The 19791-nt window shown below is 43.6% G+C and overlaps 1 protein-coding gene across 24 annotated transcripts in view; it reads right to left on the bottom strand.

The window, feature by feature from the left end:
• The window catches only part of LOC133477067 (receptor-type tyrosine-protein phosphatase delta-like), a 168653-nt gene that overhangs the window by 66287 nt on the left and 82575 nt on the right, over positions 1–19791 (bottom strand). For all 24 annotated transcript variants that reach the window (XM_061771382.1, XM_061771384.1, XM_061771387.1 and 21 more), the window contains one exon: positions 2723–2872. In XM_061771382.1, coding sequence (XP_061627366.1) covers positions 2723–2807 — 85 coding nt within the window. In that variant the 5' untranslated portion in view covers positions 2808–2872. The remainder of the gene's footprint in view (positions 1–2722; positions 2873–19791) is intronic.

Genomic DNA, 19791 nt, shown 5'->3' with positions numbered 1-19791 from the left:
CTATTATCCCATGGGATAATTATGCAAACAGAATGTAGCTTTGCTATATGCAATCTATTATTAATAATTCCCAGAGGTTCACTCATCGAATTCTCTCTTCTCCATCATCCCCATCCCCAACCCCAACCTCTCCTCCTATTTTTATTACATCTTTTAAGCATCCCACACGCCGTCCTTCCATATTTTTTTTTTTATCCGCGGTCTCAACCCAAATCAGTCAATCCCTTTCATGGCTAATGTTACGAGAGAGGAATCCTCACAGCTAATCTTCAACCTGACACGCTGACATCGTGTCTATCAAAGTGTCGCCTGTAGGCAATGCATGTTTTTGAGCGGTGCATCTGCTTTTCCAGTTGCTTTCGCTTGTACTACACAGAATACAGGAGTGCTCATTACAGGGACCTTTAAAACATTGAAAGTCTCTTTTAAACAAACATGACCGCAAAGAATGGGGAGCCAGAGTAATGAACCGACAAGCAAGACCAGCAGCAGTTTCATCGGACTTTAATCACATTCCTTCGTTAAAGATTTTCATTTTCATCCTGACATTGGGTGCGTTCAAACAACCTTCATGTAGTTTACACCCTTCTACTCGAGGCGAAAGTATCTACCACTTTCTGCACACCTTTATCGGGGCTTCCTTGCAAAGTTTTGAGAAACAAACTCTTCGATGAAACAATCCATCTTTTATGGCAGGTAGCTGATGAAATGCTTTTAGGTATGAATGAAACTTACTGCCATGTGATGCTTTTAAGAAATGTTTGTGTGGAGGTTTCATGGTGTCTGCTATATTCAATAGTTACGTGATGATGTTTTTAAAAGGTAAGGGGATGAGTCATGTATTGCACAAGTAAGAGAAGCTTCATCATCAAGATATGAATTTTGATCAAGGATGTAGCTATTTTTTTCTTACACCAGCTTTAAGACAGAAAAGAAACCAACAAAAAATGACTTGGAATTGACCGAAACTTTCAAGGAAAATGTGGCTCAAAAAAGTCAAACAACAATCACTAACGCATGTAATGTATGAAATAAACCAGATTGATGAATTGGTGGCGTATCACAATTGTTGGTTGTGACACTGTGCTGATATTGCTTTGTTGAAGCAGAGTTCGGACTAGACTTTCCAAAGTCTGAGATGTTCTCAGTCGTTGAAAAGTGGAGCAAATGCCAGCTAAATGATGCATGTTGGGAATGGTGTTGATCCGTGTATGTGCAGTGCGTGGCCGTGTTTCTTTTGCGTTTTCAAGCTTCACTACACGAGTCACTGTTTAAATTATATTGTTAGAAAATTACTTGTATCTAACTTCTATATGCATTTACATGACAATTAAGTTCACCAAATATTAATTGAAACAGTATTTCAAAGTTTATTGACTTTTTTTTTTTTTTACTCTTAACTGGGAAAAATGACAATTTATTTCAAAATGAATTTGAAAGGCACGCAAATGGAAGCTCAGACATCCTCCCAGAACTGATTAGCGATGAAACAAGATGGAAATTTCACATCATTAATATGGTGACCGATTTTCATGTCTACAAACAGTTGTTGAAATTACAACAGAAAAGATGACGGCGATATATTTAACCATCCATCTATGTAGTATATTTGTATGTACGGAATGTATTGGTGTAGAATTTTCGGAGGTGATCACGGATGACTCAAAAGATTTTAACATCTTCTCCCCTTTGCAGCAACTTTTCTTTCCTGCACTCTCTGCATACACGGTAATTATCTTGAGTGAACTCTCCCCAAATCAAAAGTCTGTCGCACATGAGCCACTTTTTCTCGCAATGTGACAAAATCGTCTGACGACATTTTTTCCGCGTTGGGTCTTCCTCCACGTATTTGATCTTGCGGCATGGGAGAAGAAACTACTACTTTCAGAGACGCTAAACATGCGAGTACCGATAATTTAGATTTTAAACTGTATTAATCGTGGCAAATCAAACTGTTTCATCACAAGAACTGATTATGGGGAATTCCAACCCCCCATCCACAGGTGCATGCCCATGAGTTGTGTTTGTGCAAATAACATACCATACATTTTATATTATTTGAATGTAGCATGTTTCTGGAGCATTTCTTGTTTTGGGGAATATTAAACGTTTGTTTTCTAGAAGCCCCTCTCTCTGAAATCCAACTCATGACAATTCACAATCTGAACATAATGTGAAAATCAAGTGTCTGTAAAACCAAGCATAAAGACAGCTGCAGCTAGAATCAAGCAAGTTAAGATGTATGAAAGAATATTGTGGTCTTGTGCAGATAATCAAACTTCAGGATAATCTTCGTATTAGGAGATGAAAAACTTGGTAAACTTGAGGTTGCGTGTCAACGTCGCATCCTAATACTTTAACATGGAAACATGCATGAAGATAACAACTGGGTTGCCTGAGCAAAAAGTGCATGTTGGTCGTACGCGAGCAGGCCTATTTTCCACAGACACGGATCTCTCCCAAACACACAGCGTTGACGCAATCGCACAAGCAGCGGCAAAATGATCTGATCTGCCATATGTGGTCTGACTATCCGTGCCAAGTAATACTGGGATGGACAAAAACAGCTGGCCTCGCATCAAGCCTGCTTGCCAACACATACAGATAAATACACACTTGAATAGCATAGATGCAAAATCAGACGCAAATGCGTTCATTCGGGCCAGATTCATACATATGAATTTGACAGGCGTCGTCCGCGAGCCAACATGCGAGCACTCACAGTCAGCGTCGGCCAGGAAGAGGAAAGTGAGGAGGAGCAGACCCGGGCTGGCAGAGTGCATCGTGGGATATGTCGACACATGCATGCTGTATCCTCCGTGAGCTCACTGCCTCACTGTACAACAGGACGATGGAGACAAGTCCTCACAACCTGCAACGGACAGACACAAAGAGACAATGCGCTTGTTACCAGTCTTTTCTGAACCCCAAATTTAATAAAGTGCGCACAAACACACGCGCGCACGCACATTTTTGGAATATGTGTGAATTCCTTCCAGGCCTCACACTCCAGTTATGCAGCTGCCTTTCTCTTCGCACTTTATCAGGACCTTACATTGCTCGAGGTGTGTGCATGGCTGTGTGTGTGTGTGTGTGTGTGTGTGTGCGCGTGTGTGTTTATGGGTGCAAGTGTGTTTGCAAAATAGCCGCCGAACCTCAAGCAACTTTCCAACGTTCGGTTTCAAAACATCACTCAGACATCTCGCTTGCTCGCAATTTAAGCCTCAATTTGTCTGCGGCACGTTCACCTGCTTCACAAACAGCACAACACGAAGCATTTGGCGCAGAAACAATGTGATTGATGAAAAGGAACAGAGGAGGCAGAGCACGAGGGCTGCATGATGGCAAGGAGACAGATTGTGTTGCACACACTGTTCCTCATTCTCGAAGCAGGTCCCTCTTTTTTAATCCCCCTCCTTGCATGCCGCTGTTACTCTCACTTTTCTGCATCACATATTTAAACCTATCCATGTGACGCTCTCGATCTCATCATCCCTCAGTCAGTCTGTCTGCGCGCCCGCAATCTGCGATTGTCTGGCACCGGTCGAGTCGGGCGACGTCTCGAGTGTCGCAGAACTCACGGCTCAAGTCACATGACACAATGCGACATGACGGAGGAGTGTTGCTCTCCAGAAGATGACAGCATTGAGTGAGAGTCCGAGAGAGTGAGCACAAAAAAAAAAATCACGATTTATGCATCTTTTGGCATTTTCCCCTCAGTCCGTGTATAAGTTGGTACATCTGTATGCATGAGTATCTTCTTTGTTTTTTGCATTATCTGTTGCGTGTTTGCACTTGAGTGTGACAATGGTGCAGCTGGCTGTCAAATCTGTTGTCTCTCCCGGCACACCTGCATGCGACATCATCTGTACATCATTGTTTTTCACGCACGCATGGGAATGTGTCTCCAAAACGGCTGAACGTCATCATCGGCTGAAGAAACAGCAGCAGCGGCCCAAATTCTATCCCCTCCTCTGCAAGCTTTCTGATTAAAAAACGAGAGGCAAGGGGGCAGGGAAGAGATCAGAGCAGGAGCCTAAATCTCCCGACATCCATTGGAAGGCTAAGCAACAAACTACTAAAGCCACACTGGGTTTTCCATTAGGTTTGCTCTGAAACAATTGCTTTGGGATAACCTAGATTCCCACCTACACAGATTGAGTCATCCTGGATCGTAGTACTACTGCACTACTACAGCAGAAATGTGATGGCGCGTGGTCACAGACATGCATTTGTGTTTTGCTGTTAGCCATGACAGCATGTCAGTGGATTGTCTGCCTTTGGATTGATTTATTTATTTTTTCACTGGACCAAAGAATGTAAAGCAACATTTTGAATACACACTGTAGCGTTTATTCCCCGACAAGATCAACAATAAAGAGGATTCCAGCGCAATCCTGCATTCCAACTTTGTCGTGCGATGACATCTGCGTGACTACCGTATGTAGGCAACTAATAAAATTAGTGACGACTAATGAACAGAACTGATGATATACAAACCTTTAATAATGTACTAAACCACTTCAGTACTAATGTGATAATAAAGATGAGAGAATTATTCCTTTAGCACTCAAGAGTGTTGTGAACACACGTGTAATAATTTGTTAATGATTGTTGGGTACTCACGTCATGCAATAATACTACAGTATAATAATCATTTAATGACACTTGAGTAATGTTTGATACAAGGTTCATGTGATAAAGCTATCATTGAGAAAAAGCTAGTTGAAAGTATGTTGTTCACAAGTTTCCAAAATTATTTCTCAGAAGCAAATTTTACAAAAACAATTTTACAGAATAAAGGCTTGTTTGAAAAATGTTTTTCGATTATAGACTGTCATTTGTATGTATATTTTCTCGAATTACCGTCCCCGTTATTCTTCTACAAAATGAAGGTAGACATTACAAAAGACCGACATCTTTCGTGTTTGTGTGTGGCCACTAATCACGCCGGCTTATTTAATGTCACTGGAAAAGTCTGCATTATTTAGTATCTCACTTCACAACGCGTCACGTTAATTAAAGAGCTTGAGATAACAGGGGCTGAGAGAAAAATGGAAAGAGAGGGAAATATATATATATATAGAGAGAGCAGTCGATGTAAAGTGGCAAGCAGGCCACGTGAGCTTAAATGAAAACAGAAAAAGAAGAAAAGAGCGAATCAGCCAGGTAGCGGCCAGATGGCAGTCTGTGCAGTTGTTGTTGTTGTTGTTGATCAGCGACGGCCGAACAGAAAGCCCCCCGTTGCTTACATTCGTCCCTTTCGCTCAATTATATGCACGCTCTGTCTAGCCGAGCCTGCAGCCATCAGTCACGCTTATCTCAGCGATGTCTTGTGACACAACAAAGACGGGCTCAATGACAGCTCCACACGTGAGAGGAGAAATGGGAGGAGGAGAGCCAGATGAGACAATATAGTGTACAAAGTAAGACAAGTAACATTAAAAGTTATCGTAAATGCTTGTGAAAACTACAATGGAATTCTTTTGATTACAGCGTGTAAGGCTCGTCCCTAATTATACCACGGCGGTCAGACGTCAGCCTTGTCAACTGTTGAGTGTGCAGCTTAGCAACCAATGAAAACCTGTTTTAATTTCTTACGTCTCTCTCCATTTGATGCGCATACGTGCACATTGGATGACACCTCACCCATGAACTGAGCATGGGAGAGTACAGTGAGATTCGATCCCTCTTACTTTGTTGTAAGTGGAGAACACTGATGATTGACAAAATACGGTTAATCATAAAGGTGAGAGAATTATTATTATTAGTAGAGTTGTGGTGGACCCAAGTCAGGTGTAAGCATGCAGGTAAAAATTGCGAAGCTAAATTAAGCTGATCGCAATGCAAACTAGCGTTCAATAATGCAATGCTTCGATGAGCTTTGTAGACATGTTGTTTTATTTTGCTACACATTGTTCAAAACTAAGAGCAATACAGGCAAGTGGCTTGCTGCTTTTTAAGTATTCGCTTATCATGAGAAGCCCATCCATTTGGCCGTCATTTTCAAAACTGTAAGAAGAGTATATTCCGTTCACGGTTGTGGGGAGAAGTCAAGTCAAGTTGATTTGTTTTGCCCTTAATCGCAAAAGAGTCTCAGAGGGCTTCACATTCCCGACGTCACCCCGAGTGGGAACGCGCTCTTTGCACATCATTTCCCGCGTTATGCACAAGTATTATTTTTTTTCCACTTTTCAAAGATTGTGTTATTCTACATGCGGAGTTTACAGGACTCGCCCAAACTAACCATCACAGACATCGACTTTGTAAGTCCTCCTAAGCAAATTATAGAAAGGCTTTAATGTACAGTATGCCTCTTTTTACAAAGTCAATATTCGTTCTACCGTTATGGTTTATGTTACATATAGGTTATCAATATGAACAAACGATCCCAGTTAGTGATAGAATATGCGGTAATAATGTATTAATGTAAGTATGAACATATCCGACATGGTGTTCTGTGTATAGAAACTATTGATGTGATTATTTTTAATCTGTTTAGCCATATGTAATTTTTAGTTCCCAGATCTTCTTCTTTTGCGGTCTATTTCTCCTTTTACTTGAATATTTTCATCCACTGCGGTGTCCAGGAAAGCAGGTTCTGGGACAAAGCAAAACGTGTAATCATCAGCGTGTTCAACATCACTGGGAACTCTGTGGCGGCTTAAAACGCCGTTGATTTTGGATGACCATGTGCTCATTGGCACACAACAATGTATTGTTTGTGGTGCTTTTCGGGTAAAATTTTTTTTATCTTTAATAAGACTCCTACTCGGCTGTGTGCTCGACTACGAATATCAAAGTGCGCAAAAACAGAAAGAGTGTCAAATGTATTATCTACAACAGATATGACATCACAGCGTTATGTGCAAAGAGCCCATTGAACCCAAACTGCCTGCATGGAGGTCAGGCCAGCGAACCCTTTTATTGACTGTCATAGGAAGCCGCCATTACATTTGTTCAATCAGACATTACACGTTTGAAAACAGGAAACTGGCTATGAAAAGATTTCTGATGCTGAAGCTGACTGATAGCTGTTGGCGATGCGTCTTACTTCCGGCCATCCATTTTGGATACCGCTGACCTCTACCAATCAAACACCTTTGTCCTACGGTGATGTTAATGGTCAGGTCACTTTCTGACAATTCACTCACTGAGGAATTAAACATTCTGAATCCAAATCCAGATGGAAATGGTTCTTGCTTGGCAATACATTTCATGGAAAGAACTTAAGTAGTTTTGGAATCAAACCAAACCCATTCAAATGGATATGTTTTAGATTTGGGGGTGATTTAAATTTAACACTGAAAATCCCAATTAACTGCAGAAATTTCTTTCTCATTGATTTTGCATAGAACCAACCACAAGCTGCAGTTATACTGTATGTACCAAACTGAAGCATATTGGATTAAGTTTCCCATGTATAGGCGCACGATTACAATGACATAAGTGCAATTAAAAAATGACTTCAAGAAGAAGCTTAAGAGAGGAGGGTAAAGAAAAAGAAAGCGTGGGTGGATGTTTGGAAGCAGAGCGTCACGAGACTGGGAAAGCGACGGCGCCGTGCAGCTGCAAACGAGGCTGACTAAGATAGAGATGCAGACAAAAGGCCCATCCTGAAAAGCGCAGTAGCTTAAGGCAAAGCGTGCGCCGCGGAAAAACAACACTCAGCATCATAATTTGATTTGCTATTCCCAAAGCTGAGACAGCGAATGCAATCAGACACACTTATTAACTTATTCTATTCGCCATGTTGGAACAGTGGCTGACTGACAGAAATGTCAACGTGGTGACAATTTGGATTTGTTGCATCACAACAGGAAGCAGGAAATCTTTGGGGCTGACTTTCCATTGAAAAGGAAAGTGATGACTGACTATTTCTATTACATGTTCACCAAGATTGGCCTGATGGTCATGGATCACCCCCCCCCCCAAAAAAAAGAAAAAAAAAAAAAACAACAACTAAATATTGACCAAATTAGGACAGGTGGTTTCGGCCCGACTCAAGCAATATGCCGAAGTGTACTCATGGTGCATGCTGATTGCTGACAACCTGTCATCTCCCCTGACACATAAACGCACACACACACACACACACACACACACACAGATAGACTTGGAACGGCCCCTGAGCGAGGCAAGCGAGGCATTGATCTTTCGTGGCGCACAAGCCAATGTCAAAGTCTGTGGGGATGTCAGCTGATTACATCACCCCGTGACAGCTTTTAATTGCCTCCATGCAGGGGTGACTTACTTTCCCCTTTGCAGCCACAGCAAGTACCACCCACTACGCTACGCTGCGCTGCGCTGAACTGCTCCCTTACCCTCAGGTGGCTTGAACTGGCAGGTACAAATAGACTGTCTGACTGGTTGTTTCCTTTATAAAATAACCATGTCAAAAGCACGGTCTGACCGATGTGTCGTCGGGACGAGAACAATAAAATTCCCAGCATGCATAATAGTAGACATCATTTTAAAAGTTACCTAACTGCTGATGAGGATTGCACTGTTGGTGCCAAGTTATAATGTATATTAAAAAGTGTTGTGAGTGGTTGTCAGGAAAGGGTTGTTTGTTAGGACTGCCACGGCATCAAACATTCAATCTATAATGTATGATAATGCACTCTCTTTCATCACAGCCACCCAATAAAAAAGGCAGCAGCAGTGATTACATTCAGATTTTGCTAGGTTCACTTGACATATGAGGTGTACAAAACCATTTTAAAGCAATATTATATAGTAACCTGACCTTCAAATAAGAGCTTTAGTTGGCTTGTAACAATAAGAAGAGCATCATTGCCATGTCGACCGCAGTTCAGCTCACTTACGGTCTGATTTATTCAAGGTTTGCATGTGAAAAAAGGGGTGCAAACTCGATTGTACATGCAAACAGAGGTGGAAGCTGATCTACTAACCGGGAGAAACCAGTATTGCATCTGGCAAAAGCGCTAAATTGCGGCGCAGTTCATTCTGGGTGTTGTGGAGGAGTATAACCAATTACTAATTAATTTAGGACATGCAATGAGATTTATCAAACCTGAGACGGATTACCCTGTCTTATTTTGTGTCTTTAACTATCCATCCATCCATTCAATTTCTACCGCTTATCCCAGGTCGGGTCGCGGGGGCCGTAGCTTTAGCAGGGACGCCCAGACTTCCCAGCCACTTCATCCAGCTCTTCCGGGGGGATCCCGAGGCGTTCCCAGGCCAGCCGAAGGATGTAGTCTCTCCAGCGTGTCCTGGGTCGTCCCCTGGGTCTCCTCCCGGTGGGACGTGCCCGGAACACCTCACCGGGGGAGGCATCCGAATCAACTGCCCCAGCCATCTCATCTGGCTTCTCTCGATGTGGAGGAGCAGCGGCTCTACTCTGAGATATTCCCGGATGACCGAGCTTCTCACCCTATCTCGAAGGGAGAGGCCGGACACCCTGCGGAGGAAACTCATTTCGGCCACTTGTATCCGGGATCTTCTTCTTTCGGTCACGGCCCGCAGCTTGTGACCATAGGTGAGGGTAGGAACATAGATCGACCGGTAAATTGAGAGCTTTACCACAACGGACCGATACAAAGTCCACATCACTGCGGACGCTGCAACGATCCACCTGTCGATCTCCCGTTCCATTCTTCCCTCACTCGTGAACAAGACCCCAAGATACTTGAACTCTTTCACTTGGGGCAGGATGTCATCCCCGACCTGGAGAGGGCACGCCACCCTTTTCCGACTGAAGACCACAGTCTCAGATTTGGAGGTGCTGATTCTCATCCCAGCCGCGTCACACTCGGCTGCGAACCGCTCCAGTGAGAGTTGGAGATCACGGCTTGATGAAGCCAACAGAACCACATCATCTGCAAAAAGCAGAGATGCAATACTGAGGTCACCAAACCGGACCCCCTCTACGCCTCGGCTGCACCTTAAATTTTCTGTCCATAAAAGTTATGAACAAAATTGGTGACAAAGAGCAGCCTTGGCAGAGTCCAACCCTCACTGGAAACGAGTCCGACTTACTGGCGGATATGCGGACCAAACTCTGACTCCTGTTGTACAGGGACCAAACAGCCCGTATCAGGGGGTTCGGTACTCCATACTCCCGAAGCACCCCCCACAGGACTCCCTGAGGGACACGGTCGAACGCCTTCTCCAAGTCCACAAAACACATGTAGACCGGTTGGGCGAACTCCCATGCACCCTCGAGGACCCTGCCGAGGGTGTAGAGCTGGTCCACTGTTCCACGGCCAGGACAAAAACCATACTGCTCCTCCTGGATCTGAGATTCGACTTCCCAACGGACCCTCCTATCCAGCACCCCTGAATAGACCTTACCAGGGAGGCTGAGGAGTGTGATCCCCTGTAGTTGGAACACACCCTCCGGTCCCCCTTCTTAAAAAGGGGGACCACCACCCCAGTCTGCCAATCCAGAGGCACTGTCCACGATGTCCACGCGATGTTGCAGAGGCATGTCAACCATGACAGCCCCACAACATCCAGAGCCTTTAGGAACTCCGGGCGAATCTCATCCCCACTTGCCTTGCCACCAAGGAGCTTTTTAATCACCTCGGTGACCTCAACCCCAGAGACAGGAGAGCCCACCTAAGTGAACCCAGACTCTGCTTCCTCATGGGAAGGCGTGTCGGTGGAATTGTGGAGGTCTTCGAAGTATTCTCCCAACCGACTCACAACGTCCCGAGTCGAGGTCAGCAGCACCCCGTCCCCACTATACACAGTGTTGATGGTGCACTGCTCCCCCCTCCTGAGATGCCGGATAGTGGACCAGAATTTCCTCGAAGCCATCCAGTAATCTGTCAACTTAGCTCCTAGGATCATTGGGACACACAAACCCCTCCACCACGATAAGGTGACGGCTTCCAGGAGGTCTTTAAATAGTGTGCCTGAAAAGCAGGTGCAAACCAGCATGCCGAGCGGTGCCAGCGTAGCGCAGGCAAAATGAGAGCTGCAGGGGAGAACTGTTTTGCGAGTGTAAACATTTATGAAATTCGAACAAAAATTATCTCGACATACCGTCTATTCAGCAGTCCAATTTTGGAGCTTCTGACTGATCTAAGCGCTGAGTTGGATGCGCTTTGTGACAATTAGTATTGGCCTCTCCCAGAGCAGTGTTTGCGGGTGTGCCAAGTTTCAAATGCAATGTTACGCATGATGAGCACTTTGAGTACTTTTGATTCCCACACACTTGGGGCCGAGTTAAATCAAACAAAACGTTTTTAATGCAGTTGCTGGCTTCCTCAAAATGATGACAGCGATGTGTAACTCAGTAATATAGTTGTCTTCCATCACTTCAAACTTTATTTACCCCCTGCATATATGTTTCATGGTGACAACCAACACAGCTCCCTAAGGCACAAAAGCCTCTCTTAGGGTCTCCACCACTTTTACACCTGTTGCCAACAGCCTGTGCAATCTGTTAAGAGTGATTGAACAAGCAAATTAGCGCCCAGTATTTGAGAGCTTCGTAAATCGGGCCCTTAATGGTCTATCACGGTGTTTCAAAAATGTCACAAAAAGCATATACTGTATATTCAAATAATGATGATTTTGTTTCATCCATCCATCCATCCATCCGTTTTCTTTACCGCTTATCCTCACTAGGTTCGTGGGCTGCTGGAGCCTAACCCAGCTATCTTCGATGCAATCAGACAATGTTTATTCTAAAACACCAATGTTATATAAACCACTTTTTTCTACCTTTTTTTTTGGCATAGAAGCCTGGAAACAACAAAATCCAATTATCGATTAATGAATTGAAACCTGTTTTTACACAGATGTTTTAAAGCCAGTAATTCAGGGCATAATTAAATATTACTTATATGATACAGATATTGAACGGAAGTTAATTCAGCCATATAAAAATGACTATTTGTCCTAAAAGGAAAGTTTAATCCCAGGGAGATTAGGGTAAAACAAACTGAGTACAGGTAAACCATAAAATAATAATTTCTGCATCAAATTAGCTTGTTCTTTTTGGGAACATTTTGGTCTGTACACCATAAGTCTTTCAATTGGCTCATAATAAAGGAAAAGCTCAAGTATTTGTTATCGTTTTTTCCCATGACACTGAAATGAAATTGAAGTGCAGTATTGGGACAAAGCTCTGACTCGTGACCTTTTCCCTTTACCCACAGTTCTCTCCTCACAATGTTGAATGAAAATAGAAATTAAATATTTAGAAATGAGCAAAGCGCACTTTTCCCTGCGAGATGAAGGCCTTGGAAACTCACAGAAGTCATCTGAGCTTTGCTTTCAGCACAGTGGCGAAAACAAGAAATCAATAGGACAAAATGAGAGGAGAGGAAGGGAAAATGTGATTGATTGAGAGGAGGATTCAGGCTGTCTGGCATTACTCAACTTATCACTTCCTCTGCATCCTTCTTCACCCTCTCCTTGTTCTATTCAACCATTTGCAGCCTTACTCATTTCCTCCTTGTGCTTGATACATTTGCATCTCTCAACGCACACAAACGATGAAACCACTGTCATTCTTTGCGCTGCCTTCTGCCCTTTGCATATTTGCGCTTGTCATTGGTGGCTTCCATGGCAGATGGATGATGTCGATTGTACAAACATTGTCCCTGATGATGGCGGAGATGGCACTGAAACTGCCGTGGATGATCAGTCGCAGCGACTCCGGGACCCAGTAGACCAAAATATTGCTTGTGCTCTCACTGGGAAGACGTCTTCAGACATAGTGACAACCAATTCACCCGGAAGTCACTGATATAGGCCTATATACAATGTATCTATTTTTTAAATAAATATATAACACATTATGTGCTTTTGTGTGTGTTTTTTTTAAATGCGGAGATGGAAAATCTATCAAGAGGAAAACGCTTTATCGTACATGAAATCCAAAATATTGGGCCGATCGTTCTGATATTTTCAGACGTTGAAGTGGGCACACGTAGAGATGGCCACATAGATTTTGGTGACGATTGATCGCAGTTTTCTGACATTAAGCAACATTAAGCTTTTTCTATATGGTGAGTAGTGGTGGGAGCGGAGGGTTGGTCAGAGACAGTGTCTTTTCTATTGACTTGTTTTCATGGATTTTTCTGACATTAGATACAGAAAGTAAACCAAGCCATTTTCAAAGCAACTGCTGTACACTCCTCCCACCCAAAAAAAAAACAGTCATTCAAACAATCTTGGCGACGATCAAGTGCAGTTTTGTGACATCAAGATAGCTTTTTCTTTATAGTGAGCGTATCAAGGAGTCGCCAAACGCTCTTCAATGAAATTAAACGTGTTCGATTTTACCGCGACTCCCTGGCTAGCCGGCTCGTCTCCAGGAGACTGGAGTCGCCATCGGGTCGTCAATGAGTCTCCAGGCCAGTGAGATAGGGGTCTTTCAGACAAACCAAGAGGAAGACGGCATCCTTTTCTTGGAGAAGAAGTGACGCTAAAAGATACGACAAGAAACGCTGCCTTTGGACAATTGCTTGGGTACCCAGTCCGTTCTATGTCTGATGTGTTCTGACAAAGTATCCCAAGTGTTTAGAACACATTGATCCGTCTCTATTAGCAGCTGTGCATTGCATCAGCATTTAGTCACTGGTGCCTCCAATTTTCCCATTCTAATGATAAAGTGTCCCCGCTGTTGCGTCTCGAAGAAAGGCAAAAGTGCGCAATAAGCAGAATGGGGAAAGTGGCCAATCGAAAGTTTAAGCCAGCTGTGACTAACAGGCCCACGCTGGGCCTCCACTGGGCTATCTCTGGCAGAAGGGAACGAGTGGTAGAGACAACGGGAGAGAGAGAGAGACAGAGAGGTAGAATAAAGTTGAGTGGATTAGCAGGAGGTGGGGAGACGACAACATGTAATTACCTATTTACCCAGCTTTCAGTGGCGACCTCATTCAAGGCTAATTGAGCATTAGTACGAACCTGGTGAACGACAGAGCATGGACGGAGGGAGCGAGAGAGCGATGATGGACGAGGCTAAAAAAAAAAGAAATTGAGGTGAAGGGTGCCGTGAGAGGGAATGACAGAAACATAAGAGAGCACTTCTTTCTTCTTCTTTTCCTTTCGGCTTGTCCCTTTAGGTGTCGCCACAGCGTATCATCTTTTTACACGTATCTCCTGCATCCTCATCTCGAACACCAACTGCCCTCATGTCTTCCCTCACGACATTCATCAACCTTCTCTTTGGTCTTCCTCTATCTCTCTTGCCTGGCAGCTCCATCCTCATCATCCTTCTACCAATATAGTCACTATTTCTCCTCTGTACGTGACCAAGCCATCGAAGTCTGCTCTCTCTAACTTTGTCTCCAAAACATCGAGCCTTGGCTGTCCCTCTGATGAGCTCATTTCTAATTTTATCCAACCTGATTTCCTGTACTGTAAGGTTCCACCACCAAGTCTCCTTCTCTCCTTTCCTGCCAGAAGATACACCAAGTACTCTCCTGCCTGCCTCTCTGATCTCCTTGGCTGCAGTGGTCCAGTCTTCTGGAAGCTCCTCCTGTCTCACCTCTTCTCGAAAAGCTGCACAACACTCGTCCTGTCTCAGCTTCCACCACATGGTTCTCTGCTCTGCCTTTGTTTTCCTAATCTTCCTCCCCACCACCACAGTCATCTTACACACCACCATCCTATGCTGTCTAGCCACACTCTCCCCTACCACTACCTTACAGTCGGTAACCTCCTACAGACGACATCGTCTGCACAAGATGTAATCCACCTGCGTGCTTCTACCTCCACTATTGTAGGTCACCCTATGTTCCTGCCTCTTCTGGAAAAAGTGTTCACTACAGCAACTGGCATCCTTTTTGCAAAGTCTACCACCATCTGTCCCTCCAAGTTCCTTTCCTGGATGCCGTACTTACCCATCACTTCTTCATCACCCCAATTTCCTTCACCAACATGTCCATTACAATCTGCACCAATCACGACTCTCTCTCTGTCTGGGATGCTCAGAACTACTTTGTCTAGTAGCTCCTTCCAGAATTTCTCTTTCACCTCTCGGTCACATCCTACCTGTGGGGCATAGCCACTAATCACAGTACACATAACACCCTCAATTTCAAGTTTCAGCCTCATCACTCGATCTGATACTCTTTTCACCTCCAAGACATTCGTAGCCAACTCTTCTTTTAAAATAACCCTGACTCCATTTATCTTCCCATCTGCACCGGGGTAAAATAATTTAAACCCTACCCCTAAACTTCTAGCCTTACTGCCTTTGCGCCTGGTCTCCTGGACACACAATATATCAACCTTTCTCCTAATCATCATGTCAACCAACTCCCGAGATTTTCTTGTCATAGTCCCAATATTCAAAGTCCCCACATTCAGTTCTAGGCTTTGTGCTTTCCTCTTCTCTTTCTGCCGAAGAACCCGCTTTCCACCTCTTCTTCAACTTCGACCCACAGTAGCTGAATTTCCACCGGCGCCCCGCAGGTTGACGGGGCTGGTGGCGGACGTTGTTAACCCGGGCCACGACCGATCCGGTATGGAATTCTTTGGATGAATGCTCATATTTGTTTGGCGAAGTTTTAAGCCGGAAGCCCTTCCTGACGCAACCCTCTGCATTTATCCAGGCTTGGGACCGGCCTACAGTTTGCACTGCCTTGTGCCCCCCATAGGGCTGCATTAGACATAAGAGAGCACAAGGTGTGGAAAAGTCTCGCTAATGTCAAACTTTGGAGCAGCTGTCTGCTATTTCATGCAAAATAGTACAAAACCAAAACGGCAACAAAAAGTATTTTTCCAAGGACAAACGATAACAGTTGTCTCGCAGGGAGCTAAACTTAAAATATATATGTCACGATTTCGAACAGCATTAGTAGCACAGGTGGGATGTGCTAAATGATGTGGTACACGCCGTCTTCTTTTTTGTTTCAGTTGCTTCACATTTCTCGACTGTAGAGAGTAAACAAACATTGACGGATCGTTTGTGTCAATAATTACACATCACTATTGATTCGTTGCTTACGACACTCACCCGTACACTTGTGGCAACACAATGTGACGTGTAATGGCTGGTCCACCAACATTTTTGTCCTATAAAGAAGGTGATCGACCCGTACCCTTATGATTTAACAAAATAATAATAATAAAAATAAAATAAAATAAAAATGACATACGGTCTCTGCAATGTAATTAAAAAAAGGGATACATTGCAACTGTTTTCCTTAATCACTTACCAGGCACAACATTATGACCACTACTACTATACAATACTATACTATACTATACTATACAATATTATACTATACTATACTATACTATACTATACTATACTAGACACATAGCTAACTTGTAAGTATAATTAGGGATGTTACAGATCGATTCCAGTGCGAGTATTCAATCTTGAGTATAGATTCCGACTACCAATACCACGAGCACTTTTGGTACATAACATTTCAATTAACACAATAAGAGGTCATGGCGAACAAAGAACTTTCTTTCTTTTTGATGCTTGTGATGATTGCTGCTGCGTCAAACCGCCGCAGTGTAGCGCCAACTACAGGCGATGAGGATGTACGCCACGTCAGAATTTTTCAGGGTTAAGTATTGGTGGCTCACGAATACCCGATACATTGAAAAAAATAAGAAAGAAAAATGATTTAGCCCATATGATGAATAAAAAGGAGCTAAAATAATTACAATTGTACTAATATGTACAGTAGAACACAAATATTTTCAATGTGAGCCTGCACGTGCAAGCGTGTGCACACATGTGTGCGTCTCATTGTGGTGCAACGAGTTCCCTCCGGCCCACGGCTGCATACAGTGGTGAACCTTTCGTGCTGGGAGGAAAATGGCCCATCTGAGGCAGTCACCTAGGTAATGTGTTTTATTACATGGATGGATGGAGGGGCGGCTGGAGCATGTATGGATGGATGAACATGCGGTACGGCGACAACGCCACTGCTCTGGCCCGACTCTTCGAGCCAGCGGCACGTCCGCAAACGTGCGCGCGCGCACACCTGGCGATCAAGATGGCTGGCCGACCTCCACAAGCAGGTGGAATACAGCAGTAATAATTTACAGGCCTTGAGCGGCTCCAGTGTCAAATAAAATATGGATTTGCTGGCGCCCAGAAGCGGGCTAACCCTTCAATAACTGAACCTTTTGTCCATATGCTGCTCCCTTTATAACCCACCTAGTCTATACCTTCCTACAGAAAGTGACTCACTTGTCCTCTTCCACTCATTCATTGAAAATACAACAAATATCCTCCACATCCCAATGACTGGAAGGGCCTCACAAGAGGAAGCTGAGAGAACCCCCACCATCGCCGACTTGCCATCATGCATTCACTGAATTCCAGGGCACACCACAAGTTAAGAGAGTGCCTCTATTGTCAAAGCCGACTCCACGAAGACCCACTGTGTCAGGAAACGGAGCCGCAGTCGCACCGTGCCCGCTTTAAAGGCGTTTCATGTGGTGTGAGCCAAACGCAACGCAGCTTCTCTCTTATGCAAGCTCAGAATAACCAGAGGAATGTTTACACATCTGGATGAAAAACAAGACGCACTCCAAGAGATGCAGTGGATCTGACAAGTCCATTGAAAAATAAAGACTGTGAAATAACCAATATGTTAACACTCGCCCATCCCCATGAAGGTCAAGGAAAAGGCAATGGACAATTGAATCCAAAAATACACTTCTTGGTCAATCTTCTCCGATGACATCTTAGAACGACTGAAAGAGAAGGATGGGGTTACATAACCTTTTCCCCACCATTGATTTTGGCCGGCCCCACACTGAGAGTACACGAGCCAGATTCAAAATAACATGCAGGGAAATGCAAAGAGGAGATCTGCAAACACATTGCAAAATGGTTCACTCTCGTTTATTATCCCTGAAACAAGCATTTCCTCTGAGAAGTTAGAAGGATTTGTGCCAAATGAGTAGAAAATTGACTGATTTTTGACATTATACAAACGCTTATATATATATATATATATATATATATATAAAATTTGGAATTCGACCAGAATCTTTAGGAAAGCTTTGCCTCTAAAGTCTCGTTAGATTTGGTTGGCCATGTGTCCGCTGCATGTACCACATGCACAGATCCGCACATTAACGAAAAAGAGTATAGTCATGGAAAAAAAAAAGTTTCTTCTGATTCTTGTTTGTTTTTAATGCCTGGTACAAATAAAGGTACGTTTGTTTGGACAAAGATAATGGTCCATACAATAATAATTAACAACTAAGATGTTTTTTACGGATTTAGCTGCATTTTTGTCATGTTTATTTTTGACTTCAGGTAATCCTGTTTATATACCTCGTGTGGTACCAGGAATTGAAATGAACAAAAAATTGAAGAAAAAAGGGTGGTCTAATATTTTTTTGCCATGACTGGAATTGAGCTGCTTGGTGACGAAGTGCTGCCTCCACAAGTGAAATTACAATTGATGCTTTGACTTTCTGTATGCGATCTGTAAGTAATTCTTGATCCTTGGGGTATTTTGACTTAAGCATGGAAGATACATTTTCCTGTTTGTAAATTTTAAAAAGTCATAATATGTCTCCTTTAATGCCGTTTGTCTGCACCATAGTTGAGCGAGAACACGGATAATTGTTTGCGTTAATTAATAGCAGTTCACAAGTGCGGCTTTACAAATGCCAGTGTCCTAATGCACTGCAGAAGGAAAAAACATTTTGGACTTGTCACATAGGCAAATTCTTCTGGTTTTGGCTGCAATGTTTCAGCTGTGTGTGAAACTTTCCATAACATGAGCGCCTTGAGTAGAGCGCACGCGAAACATCACATTTTCCACTTTATATGGATACGGAGTGGCATACTATAGCTTTTAAGGACGGTGGGATAGAAAAGAAGAGTGAGTGAGAACCCACATCCCTTCTAACTCAATAATTAAGACTATGGACAATAAATACGTAATGAGGGCTTTTTCCACAAAGAGCGCCTGCCTATTCTTCTTGGCGATGAGGCCGCGGGGAGACGGCCCGGGGAAGAGCGACTAAGTACACTGGCTATTAAAAATGGATGCAAGGAACACCGGCTTTGACCGGTCCTGTCGACTAACCGCCCAGAATGTTGTGATAGGAGTTGCCGTAGTTACTGGGCTCCCAAATGGTCCTCGGTTGTCAGGGTCAATCGAATCAGACATCGGAGCGTGAGCGCCGGAACGTCCGCCCTTGTGCTGGGGGCACCGGTGTTGTCATTAAAGAAGCAAGTTTGACGGAGCTGAGCATTGTGGGGCTTGAAGGTGTGTGTGTGTGTTGTAGTGGTCGGACTCACGCCACAAAAGCCCGTTCGTCTCTCGTATTGAAAGTGACAAATGAATCACAATCGAACTGTTACTCCAAAATAATAGTCCAACAAATTAAAAAGCCAATTTGATTATTTGAAAACTATCTACTGAACGGGTAAGAGGGTAAGCCGGCATGTTTTGACTTATGCATTTTACCGTAAATGTGATAATGCTGCATTCTTGTCAGTGATGGTGACAACGTGATGGTGTTTGAGGAATTGTTTCTCAGTGCAAATTTTTCAAAAGTGTGTCAGAACTTGCAGTTTTAGTTGTCATATAAAATGTAATGTAAATTTGTCCCTTCACTGATATCATCATGTGTGTGTGCCAGCAAACTGAAAGATGAAAGAAGAAACTGCCCAGATTAGTGCAGGATTGGTGATGTATACATCCGTTGGCCATATGTGCATCTGTGCCTTTCACTGGGCTACACTGTTGCTGTGCATGTGTGCGAGTTTGATCTGTGGGCCTCAGAGGAGAACTACATGACTACATTTTATCATGACTTTTGACAGCAATGCCGAACTCGTCTTACAGTAGGCACATCCACGGGCTG

This window comes from Phyllopteryx taeniolatus, chromosome 4, assembly GCF_024500385.1.
Source record: "Phyllopteryx taeniolatus isolate TA_2022b chromosome 4, UOR_Ptae_1.2, whole genome shotgun sequence".
Lineage (NCBI taxonomy): Eukaryota > Metazoa > Chordata > Actinopteri > Syngnathiformes > Syngnathidae > Phyllopteryx > Phyllopteryx taeniolatus.
Note: the sequence above shows the minus strand (reverse complement) of the source record. Positions and strands in the feature narration are given on the sequence as shown.